Below are 11339 nucleotides of genomic sequence, written 5' to 3'. Positions count from 1 at the left end.
GGGCCCAGAGCAGCTGGTCGCCAATGGCAGCAGCAACTGTCAACCCCAGAGGCCACAAACGTTCATTTTCCACCTGACCAGCCCTCCCGGCCCTCCAGGGAGTGAGGTTCCATTATCCCCAACCCCAGCTGCAGGGAGGGGACCCTGAATCAGGGCTGTCCCGGCCCCTGGCCACCTCTAGGCCCCAAATGTGTGGGGCGAGCCTCCGCAGGCAGGGAGCTGACCTAGGGGCTGGGGGACATGGTGGGGTCGACGGTGGGCTCCTTGGCCATTCCCCCAGTGCACGGGCAGTTTCAGAACAGGTGGTCCTAACTCCTTGCCCCCAGCACCGCCCCACGGCAGTGCTCACCGAGGGTTTGCTGAATGAGTGAGTGAGTGAGTGAATGAATGACCCGTCACGGCTGAGGGGCCATGGAAAGAGTGGGGGGGGGGTTGAGGTGAGGGAGTGTAGCCGGTCAGCCAGCAGCTCCCCCTGTGACCCGGGACAGGTCCCAAACCCCTCCTGCTGAACCTCAGTTCTCTCCTCTGTGAAATGGGCCCACAGAACCTGCCCTGCTTTGCTGTATGGACTCAGAGGGTCTGTGACCCCCTCCAACCTGCCCCCCTACCCTGCACCAAGTCAGCATAGATTGAGGAACCTGGGACCCCCACCCCACGGAGCCTCAGGGGGCTGCTGACGTCCAGGGGCTGCGGGGTCGTGGGCTCAGCTCCTGGCTCCTGGGGATGGCGATGACCCAAGAGAGGCCCTGGGTGCCCACCGCGGCGTGTGGTCTCGAGCACCTGTGGGCCCCGGGGGCTGCCTCGGCTCTGAGGACCTCTGTGTCCTCACCCATGAGGGGAGCACCCTCCTCCCGGGGCAGCCTGGGGACCCAGGAGGGAAAGCGGGACCCCGGGTGGCACCAGCCAGGCTGTCCTCACGGCACAGGTGATGCCTGCAGCTGAGCCCGGGATGGTCAGTCCCCGGCCAGGCGGAGTGGGGGACGCTGCTGCACCAAGTCGGCCGCCGTCATCGAGAGGCTCCATGACGCCCAGCCAGCACCCAGCGGGGCCCCTGAGACGTGGAAGGGGTGCAGCCAGCTCCCCTGGACTCCCTGTTGCCAAGGACGTGTTCCCAGCTACGCTGAGCAGGTCTGCGGCCGGCAGGTGGTGGGGTCCGGGCCGTGTCCCCGATCCTGCCCAGAGGTGTGAGAACCCGCCGCCGGCAGCCCCAGGGACCCGGGGTCAGGAGTGGGGGGTGTGCCAGGGAGTGGCTCCTCTCAGCCCCCATGCGCTCAGTCAGCCCAGATCGCCGGGGTTCAGGGCCCCCGGGAGGGTCACGGTGGGGAGCGTGGACCTCGGGGCACTGGGGGGCGGCAGGTCCGTCGGGTGGGGGAGTGACCAGGTCGGTAAGCCCAGCGGAGGGGCCAGCGGGAGCGGAGTGCGGGGAGCGTGAAGCCGTGGCCTCGGGGACGGGACGAAGCAGCTGGGCTGGGGGGAGCTGGCGTTGAGGGAGCCAGAGGCAGCAGAAGGCGGGTCTGGGGAAGGGACAGGGACCACAGGGCCTGTCCTGGGGGCTTGGCCTTTGAACTCTGTCCTCAAGATGCTGCCGCTGGGCCAGGCAGACCCTGTGCCAGGTTGGCCTTTTCCGGTGGCAGGGGGCAGGGAGCCCCCTCCCAACCGGGACTAGGGCAGGGTCTCCAGGAAGAGGCCGCCCTCTCCCGCTCCCTCCCCGAATGCCCAGACCCTGATTCCTGACCCAGAGGAGAGGCCAGGGCGTGAGAAGCCAGTCCCTCCTACCCAAGGACACACAACTCCGTCCCCTGAGGCCGTGGGTCCTGGGGCCGGGGATCTGGGTCTAGGTGAGCTCAGAGCGCTCGGGGTAGAGGGAGGCCGTGCCCCAGAGCCGAAGCTAATGTCCAAGCCCCCTCCCCGTGAGCCCAGGAGGACAGGGGCCCCCGGAGGCCAGGGAGAAAGCAGGGGGGGGCCAGGACTGGGAGGCCCCTAGGAGTGGCCCAGCCCGGAGGCCCAGCAGACACGGAGAGACGGATGCAGGCCACGGTCCCTGGTTAGTTACAGTGAAAGCCATCACACCGCAGATAACGGACACGCCGGGGGCAAGCAGGTGTGGAGGTCCCCACCAGGCAGGGGCGGAGCGCTCACGGCACCAGCCATGGGCAGCTAGAGGAGGAGAGGGTGGCGGGGGGTGGGTCCCGACCAGTCTCTGGGAGATGCCTGCCCCCCCAACCCCGACACTGTGAGCCTCCCCTCTTGGGGTGTTTTCTCCTTGGTGCCTGGGCTTCCTGAATCTCCAGAATCCTGGAGAGGTTGCCGATTAAACACGAGACAAGGAAAGACCGAGCAGCGAGCAGCGTTTCTGAATGACGATGAGGACGTTTTGATGCAAGCAGATTGGGTGCAGGAGGAAGGGACATAGGGGACCACAGTGGGAGGGGAGACCTTCCCGGCGTCCCGGGGCCCCCGAGGGTGGGGGCCCAGGGCCCTAAGAGCACTCTGAGGGCTTCACTGTCTTCATCACGGTGCTCCCCTCGTGCGTGACCGCGCAGGTGTAACTGCTCTTGGATGTCCACTCGCTGCCCGTCAGGCTCAGGTAGCTGCTGGCCGCGTACTTGCTATTGCTCTGTTTGGAGGGCTGGGTGGTATGCACGTTCCGGGTGACAGGGCTGCCATCTGCCTTCCAGGCCACGGTCATGTTACCCGGGTAGAAGTCGCTGATGAGACACACCAGGGTGGCCTTGTTGGTGCTGAGCTCGTCCTTGGAGGGCGGGAACAGAGTGACCGAGGGTGTGGACTTGGGCTGACCTGTGGGTGGTAGAGAGACGGAAGGTCATCGTGGCAGCGTCCCTGGTGGAGCCCCTGACCTCTGGAGACAGAGAAAAGTGACTTTCCCGAGAGAGCAGAGGGTGCGACAGGCTGGGGAAGGAGTGAGAGCCACTTACCTGGGATGGTGACCTCGGTCCCACTGCCAAAGACATGCCTCAGTGAGGGAGCCTCAGACCAAACACCGGGCCAGCACCTAGGGCCTGTCCCCCGGGGGCCAGGCCGGAGCGGGAACCTGCTGGGCATGATGGACACGGGGCTGTGTCCTGTGGGAGTGGGTGTGGGTAGCCAGCCCTCCAGCAGCCACGGCACCCCTGGGTGATGCTGTCTAACCATCTCACCCTCTGCTGCCTCCTTCTCCTATGGTTATGGTTACCAAGGGTGGGAGAGGGGAGGGATCAGCTGAAAGATCAGGACTGGCATATATGCACTAAAATATATAAAACAGACAGCTAATGAGGACCCACTATATAGCACCGGGAGCCTATTCAACACTCTGTCACGGCTTGTAAAACACGGGTTCGATCCCTGGGTCGGGAAGATCCCCTGGAGGAGGGCATGGCAACCCACTCCAGTATGCCTGCCTGGAGAATCCCACAAACAGAGGAGCCTGGAGGGCTACCGTCCATGGGGTCACAAAGAGTCAGACATGACTGAACGTGGCATGGAATGGCTTACGTGGGAAAAGAATCTAAAAAAGTGTAGACATATATCTACGTATAACTGAGTCACTTTGCTGTACAGCAGAAACGAGCAACTCAACTATACTCCAATAAAAAATTTTCAGAAGAAAATTGGTCCCCAAGAGGTTACAAACGGTACAATTCCATTTATAGAACAATCTTGAGGGGACAAAATTAGAAAAGAAGACCAAGTTAGTAGTTGCCAGCATGACATAGGCCAGGGCTTGGGAGGGAAGGGAGCGGGCGTGGCCAGGAAGGGCTCCCTGTGGCTCTGGGAATATTCTGTACTTGACTGCATCCCTGTCGTACCCTGGCCGTCATTTTTTGTTTTACAAGACATCACCGTTGGGGGAGACTAGGTGAAGGGTATCTGGGATGCCCTGGACTACGTCTTACAGCTGCATGCGAATCTACAAAAGAATCCCCACATAAAATGTTTGGTTGAAAAAGAGGTTACATACAGCGTGATGACATTGATATCTGGAAAAGGCAAAACTATAGAGTCAGAAAGAGATCAGGGTAGGGGCGAGCTTCCCTGGCTGTCCGGTGGCTAAGACGCCAAGCTTCCGCTGCAGGGGCCATAGGTTCAATCCCTGGCCGGGGAAATAAAGAGCCCACATGCTGCTTTGCATGGCAAATCAAAGAAGGAAATCAGTGGTTCTTCATGGTTGGAATAGAAAGGGGGCTTGACTACGCAAGAGCCCGGGGAAGTTTGGGAAGGGGACAGAAGTGCTCTGGATCTTCATTGGGGTGGGGGTCACACAACTCTGTGGTTTCATTCATGTGTATGCACCCGCTATTCCAAAAAGGGGCTTCCCAACTGCCTCCTAGGTGGTGCTAGTGGTAAAGAACCCGCCTGCCAATGCAGGAGACATGAGTTTGACCTCTGGGTTAGGAAGATCCCCTGGAGGAGGGCATGGCAACCCACTATAGTATTCTTGCCTGGAGAGTCCCATGGACAGAGAAGCCTGGCAGGCTACAGTCCATAAGGTTGAAAAAAAGAGTCGGATACGACTGAAGCAACTTAACATGCATGCATACCAAAAAGGAAGAATTTTGCTCTGTAAATTGAAATAAAAATAGTATGGCAGTATGACATATTGTAGCCCTGGTGTAAAAAAAAATCTTTATTATGTCATTACAGTTGAAAAAAGAAATAGCAAATGACTGTGCAATACCCCTTACAAGAATATACCATAGTTTATCTTACCCTCCCCTGGAGAAGAGGAAGGCTCCCCACTCCAGGGGCCAGCGCCTGCCCGGCGAGGGGAAGGGCAAGAAGGTGGTTCACCAGCCTAGGGGAGCTGCGGGGACCCCAGGACGAGGGCAGTCACCCCGAGACCTCCCGCCCCCGCCTCCCCGTGCTGTCCCACTCGGAGGACCAGCACGAGGCGGGGGAGACACTAGTCTCGGGAGCAAACGGCAAGGGAGGCCAAAAACCCAGCAATCCAGAAACATGATGCTTTACTACATAAGAAACAATTAATGCAAACAAGTCCACACCAGACAAAATGCCAACAGTTCAGATGAAGCCTCCTCAGGCCCCACCCTCCGGCCGAGTCTCCCCCTCTGCCGTCTGCCCTCACGGCACCTCTGTCCTCACCCCAGTGTCGGGGGCAGGGACCCCCGCGCCCCCCGACGACTCCCCCGGCCCTTACCTGTCCCACAGGCTCCCCGGGCTCTTTCCTGCCGGGGCTTCCGTGCGGGGGGCCGTGCTCCGAGGCGCCGCCGTTGGGGGCAGCAGGCCGTGGGCGCCCACCGCCAGGCCCAGCAGGATGAGGGGCCAGGGCTGCCTGGGGACACCGCGCTGACCCCTGGGGGCCTCACGGGCCCCCTGGCCTGGCCTGGACCTCATGTGTCCTCAGGGTCAAGGGCACCTTGGGCAGACCTGCTGGCGTGAGGTCCTCCCTGGAGGGGGTCCACAGTGCCCCGGTTCCCCTCGCTGGCAGGGGCCGTCCCAGTGTGCCCCACCCCACGGGGCCCCGTCCTCTGCCTGGGCCTTCTGTCCCTGCCCCCAGCACCGCCCCCTCCCCCAGGGCCCAGGGCTGGTACTCCTGGGGGCCCTCTGCCAGCTGCCTGCTTGCTCAGGATCCAGGGCTCAACCGCCTCACCCCGCAGTCTCTGCCAGCCCCTCCCCAGGGACCCAGGGGGACACACCTGCTCCCGCCTTGTTCCCAAGGGCGCCCTGGGCGTCTTCTGGGGGGGTCAGGAGGGCGGCGAGCACAGCACAGCAGGGGCAGTGAGGCCGGAGCTGAGGTGGGGGTGGGGAGACGGCCCCAGTTACAGGCCGGCTGCAGGGCGGGGAACCAAGCCTTCATCACAGAACTGGGCGTAAGGCGCCGTGCTCGGCACCTCCTGGGTGACACCCTCCCCCATGGGTCACACACACACATACGGGTCTCATACACACGCATACACACAGACACACACAGACACACGCATATACACACACATCCACGGGTCCCTCTCTCACACACACACCCTCATAATAAACATAATAAGAGCAGCCGTCGCCTCCGCCCGCATCCCGAACGTCCTTATCTTCCCACACGGACGCTCTGTCTCCCGTAAACACAAGCTCCCCGTCCCCTCCGCAGGCTCTGGGAACCACCCTTCTTCTGCTTTCAGGGTCTACGATTTTGATTCCTCTAGGGACCCTGTATTCCTGCCTGGGAAATTCCATGGACAGAGGAGCATGGTGGGCTACAGTCCAGGCGGTCCCAAAGAGTTGGACACGACTGGGCGTGCGCATGTGCACACACACACACACACACACACACACACACACACACACACACAGGGACCTTGTATAAGTGGAATCAGATGGAATCCATCCTTTCAAAGTGCTTTGTAAACTGGGAAGTGCTCCACCCACAACACATATAGGAGATGACGGCTATTATTACCTGTGTTATTATCATGACTGGCCCATCTGGTGTGCCTTGGGGGAAACCACCAACCATCAAGAGATGAATGAATCGCTGATGCCATCCACTGCCACTTTTCAAAGTTTGCATTGCAACTCACAGAGGTTGTAGAGGCAATGCAGTCGGGAGCAGCCAGCATCCTTCAGAGTGAGGTCGTGCAGGACAGACGGAGGCCAGAGAGCATCCGTACTCGGGGAGGGTGGCGGGTTCGTGGGGCCCTGCCTCAGTCACCCTAATACATCAATACGCTCTGGATGCTGATGGGAGATGGATTTCTTACAGGAGGTTTTGATAGGAGAACCTTTGGAGAATGTGGTTCTGATCCAGTGTTCGTAGGAGACGAAGCTCGTTGTCCCATCCACGCTTGCACATCAAGCTCATGTTTGAAGCCACTCTCTGCTTCAGGTCCCGACAGTTTGTCCATCATCGTGACGCTCTCCCCAGGGGCCCCTGGAGTGAATTTCATGAAAGCCATGTGCCCTTGTGGTCAGGCCGCCCCAGACTTCCTGTCAGCACCTGTCCTCCTGCGCAGTCACGGGATGCTGTAACAGGTAGACTGACTTCCCCACGTGACCAGGAGTTCATGAAGGTGAGGTCAGGCTCCACGGACCACGTGACTTTGCTTGGATCCCCGTGTTCCACACACACTGACCAGGCGTCCGCAGGGGCCTGATACTGAATTGCGAGACCTCACAGTGCTTGGGGAGACAGGCCAGGCCCTGAACAGCAACGGTGCAGCCGCTCTAACAGCCGCCTTGCAGGGTACCGCGGACCCACTTGGGGGCCCCGACCGGGTCCGGCTTCTCCCCACTGTGGTGCCTGGCTCACTCCAGCCTGGGACCCTAGCTCCTCGCACTTTGGGGGCCGGGGTCCCAGGTGGAAGCTGGTCCCCGCCAGCCCCCTGGGCGGTTGTGACACTCCTCCACTGCCCAGGGAAGCGGTGGTTCCCCCCGGGGACGACCCTAGGTCTTGGGGACAAGAAGGGGCCGTCCCTCACTGCAGGGACCCCCAGCTGCTCCCCACCCGCCCTGTGCCCTGTGCCTGGCCGCTGCCGCAGACCACCTATCCCATGGTGGCCGTGGTTGGAAGTCCGCATCTGGCTGGACCTCGGGGACCCTGGAAGGGTGAGCGGCTGAGAAGCATCTTCAGAGCATCAGAGCATCAGCTGTGGACCACACATGTAGCTTAAGTGGAACTGTCCTAACAAGGGGGGAAGATAAAACACTCATCCTGCCTTTAGTATAAGGGAGTCCCTGGGGCACCTCAGTCACTGATGAGGGGACGTGTCCCTCCTGGTTTCGCTCATTTCACATCCTGTCCTGAGCAAACGGATTTGGACACTCTGTGCACATCACAGAGACGCAGTGGAGAATGAGATGCCAGCCAGGCCCCTCTGTGCGCTCAGGGCCTCTGAATGCTAATCCCACCCCGGCCTCTTCGAGTGGGGTCGCCTGCCCCACTGGTTCATCTGGCCAAAGCCCCGTCACAACCACACGGGCCTCGGTGCGCGTGCAGAGCCCTTGCACTTCACTACGTCGGATAGGTAGGCTCCTTCCCGCCAGACCCCTGGGTCCTCCTCAGATCCCCTCCCCCGGGCCTCGGCTTCTAACCGGGGCCCTGGCCTTCAGTACCACTGGTGACGTGTCCCAGCCCGCTGGGTTCTGCGTTTCCAGCTCAGACTTGGGAGCGGGGTGATGCAGGAGCCCACCGGACTCCCTGCTCTCTGGGTTTCTTGCTGTGACTCGGAACCCCAGAATCACAGAGGACGGAAGCGAGAGAAGGGCCGGTTACAAGCAAGAGACAGAGCTCTTCGGGGACCACCTAGCTGGCCTCTGAAAACCGGGGCCTGGAGGTCCGTGACCAGAGGCAAAGGTCTGACGCAGGAAGAACTCAGTGCATTTCAGAGAGCGGAAGCCCACTCAGTTCAGTTGTTCTGTCGTGTCCGACTCTTTGCGACCCCATGGACTGCAGCACACCGGGCCTCCCTGTCCATCACCAACTCCCGGAGCTTTCTCAAACTCATGTCCATCAAGTCGGTGATGCCAATCAACCATCTCATCCTCTGTCGTCCCCTCTCCTCCCGCCTTCAATCTCTCCCAGCATCACGGTCTTTTCTAATGAGTCAGTCCTTTGCATCAGGCGGCCAAAGTATTGGAGTTTCAGCTTCAGCATCAGTCCTTCCCATAAATATTCAGGACCGATCTCCTTTAGGATGGACTGGTTTGATCTCCTTCCTGTCCAAGGGACTCTCAAGAGTCTTCTCCAACAACACAGTTCAAAGGTCTGATGCAGGAAGGAAAGCACCCAGGGGCAAAGGTCTGCTGCGGGAAGAACTGAGTGCATTTCAGACAGCGGAAGCCCAGAGGGGCCTGGGAACCAGCCTGAGCTGAGAGAGATGGTTTTATAGGAGACTCAGGACACACACACACACACACACACACACACACACACACACACACACACACACACACACACACACACACACACGGAACGGCTGCCCCGAGGGTCTTTTCAGTCTTGAGAAATGGACATTCTCAGCCCAGTTTGGAGTCACAGGGGAGACGGTTCACCTGGCACCTCTCCGAATGGGAGATACGTCCACGTGTGGTGTGGACACGGACGTACGAGGTCCCTCTCTGCAGGGCACACACGGACCCCACCCCTCGGGGCTCGGGGTGCAGGGGTGGGCCAGGGTAGCAGGAACCCACCCTTTCCTCTTCACCCACAAGCCCATAGGCGAGGCCGCACCCCTGCCCACGGGGCCTTCCGGGGTCCTGAGGGTTTGGCACAGGGAGCCTCGGGCGGCCTTGCTCACCCTGCCCAGCGTGGCCTGGCTGAAACCTGGAGGCCGGAATGGGTGCTTCTCCAGAGCAGGGTCAGCGGAGCACGGTCCAAGCGCCACAACCAGCCCGGCCCTGTCCTGCTTCTATAAACCAAGTTTAACAGGAAGCAGTCATGCCCGTGCGTTCACAGAGGGTCTGTGGCTGCTTCTGAGCCCTCAGGACAGAATTAAGTAGTTGCCACAAAGATTGTATGGCCCAGAAAACCAAAAATAGTTACTATCTGTGCCTCTTACGGAGAACACTTCCTCTCATCTGGCCCAGGGTGTCTCGGTTGGGGCAATTTTGCCACCTTGGGGACCTTCGGCGATGTCTGGGGACGTCTGTGGTTGTCATAACTATGGGCGGGAGGCCGTTTCGGGGTGGAGGTCAGGGATGCTGCAGGATGCCCTGGGCTGCACAGGCCTGGCCTGGCCCAGCGGGAGACCGAGTCCACACCCAGCCCTGCGCACCGCTCTCCTCCCCAGAGGGCCAACAAAGGTGTTTTCTAAGCTGCCTACCCCGTGTGCACGATCAGGTGACAACAGCGGGTCCTGTCCTTGGCAGGGGCACCCCCAAGGGGCCGTGTCAGCCCCCTGCCCCGGAAGACTCACAAGCCTGGGGGCTCCGGCCAAGCAGACCACGACTGGCCAGTCTTCTGGGACCTTCACCCTCGCTGGTTCTCAGGTGCGTCCCACTCATTCTGACGGTTGACAGAATATCCCAGGCCTCCTCCGAACCAATTCAGACCACTCGACAGAACAACCTCCCAAGATGCAAGCAGCTTTAATCCCCGAATCCAGCCTCCAGGGGGTACTGGCCCTGGGCAGCCCACCGCCCCAGCCTCCTCGCCCACACCCCCACCCTGCGGGGATGCGGCCCTTCAGCCTTTAGTGCAAGGGGAGCGTGTCCCGGGGGGGCCGGGGGCCCTGGGAGCCCAGAGTGGCCAGCTCCCTTTCTTCCCTCTCCTCTCTCTGCATCTCCCGCACCCGCCCCATGCCCGGGGCCCCCACAGCACAGAAATAGACAGCCTCGTCCTCGGCCTGCAGCTCAGCGATGCTCAAATACCCTGTGTTCTTGGCCAGGTCTTTGGAGCCGGAGAAGCGAGGGGGGACCTTGGGGCCCTGCCTCTTGTCCAAGTGGGAGAAATATCTCAGCAGGAATCTCGGGGGGTGGCCGGGCCTCTGCTGGTACCAGTAGATGCTGTAAAGGCCAACGTCGTGGTCGCCGCGCAGGGTGCAGGCCAGGCGGACGGTGGTTCCCAGGAACGAGGCCACAGAAGGCGGCTGACTCAGCACGGGCTGAGGGCTGCAGCCTGGAGACACAGAGGCGTGTGGGCACCGGGGCAGAGCTGGGCGCGGGAAGGGCAGGAGCCGCGAGTTCCGGGGGTTCTCACCTGTGCAGTGGACCAGGAGCCCCAGGAGAATGGGGGCCCAGGACATGGTGCGGCGGACAGAGCAGAGTTCTGCTTCCAGGGTGCACAGAGCCCCCAGATCCTCGCGGGGCAGGGCCAGCCCCCTCCCCCGCCCTCCTCCCCACCTCCCAGGGGCGGGGCCTTGGCACGCCTGGCTCCCCTGGCTCCCGTGGCCATCCCAAACTTTCCTGGGTTTGTGATGTCGGTTGGGGGTAACGGCCACGTGCTGGCTTTTGTGGCTCCTGCCTTAACCCAGGGGAAGCGTTGAGGGAGGAAGCACCTGCCCGGGGCTCACAGACCAGTGCCCAAGAGGCCAGTCCCTGAGGGGGTGACCTCTGCATCCCCCAAAGGAAGCTGAGCCCACAGAGTAAGGATCTTGCTCACACTTCTGTGTGTGGTGAACCGGGAAGAGCGGACAGGTCCTCATGGCAGGGAGCACCTGCTGCGTGCTGCAGAGGCGTAGGGGCCCTGGTGAGGGGCCGCTCTGGCCCTCCAATGCCCCTAGCATGCCCCGCCCCCTGAAAACCCAGCCCCGGTCCCCCTGGAGTGAACCCAGAGTGACTAGCAGCTCCTGAAAAGGAAGCATCTGGGCGGGCTTTTAGGAGAGGGCAGAGGTAGCCTTACATGCTCCAGCCCTGCCCCAGGCCTCTGCCCCTCAACCTCACGGGGGTCTCCCCAG

The 11339-nt window shown here is 61.2% G+C and overlaps 2 protein-coding genes across 4 annotated transcripts; both read right to left on the bottom strand.

Moving 5' to 3' along the window:
• Positions 1–2350: 2350 nt before the first annotated feature.
• On the bottom strand, positions 2351–5611 carry IGLL5 (immunoglobulin lambda like polypeptide 5). Of its 3 annotated transcripts, XM_081539076.1 has the most exons (4): positions 5168–5355; positions 3159–3164; positions 2937–3055; positions 2351–2799 (listed from the first exon to the last, which is right to left on the bottom strand). In XM_081539076.1, the coding sequence occupies exons 1-4, from the start codon at positions 5353–5355 to the stop codon at positions 2480–2482; spliced, it is 633 nt and encodes a 210-aa protein (XP_081395202.1). In that variant the 3' UTR covers positions 2351–2479. The 3 variants fall into 3 exon arrangements, with proteins under 3 accessions (XP_081395202.1, XP_081395201.1, XP_081395200.1); XM_081539075.1 differs by lacking the exon at positions 3159–3164 and having other exon boundaries at positions 2937–3052; positions 5159–5611; XM_081539074.1 differs by lacking the exon at positions 3159–3164 and having other exon boundaries at positions 5159–5355.
• A 4525-nt stretch (positions 5612–10136) lies between these two features.
• Positions 10137–10688, bottom strand: VPREB1 (V-set pre-B cell surrogate light chain 1). The gene is made up of 2 exons (XM_081539077.1): positions 10643–10688; positions 10137–10561 (listed from the first exon to the last, which is right to left on the bottom strand). The coding sequence occupies exons 1-2, from the start codon at positions 10686–10688 to the stop codon at positions 10137–10139; spliced, it is 471 nt and encodes a 156-aa protein (XP_081395203.1).
• Between the last annotated feature and the right edge of the window lie 651 nt (positions 10689–11339).

This window comes from Giraffa tippelskirchi, chromosome 11 (assembly GCF_054371585.1).
Source record: "Giraffa tippelskirchi isolate mGirTip1 chromosome 11, T2T-mGirTip1v1.2.pri, whole genome shotgun sequence".
NCBI classification, from domain to species: Eukaryota; Metazoa; Chordata; class Mammalia; order Artiodactyla; family Giraffidae; genus Giraffa; species Giraffa tippelskirchi.
The sequence above is the reverse complement of the archived record's forward strand: the minus strand, read 5'-3'. Positions and strand labels throughout refer to the sequence as shown.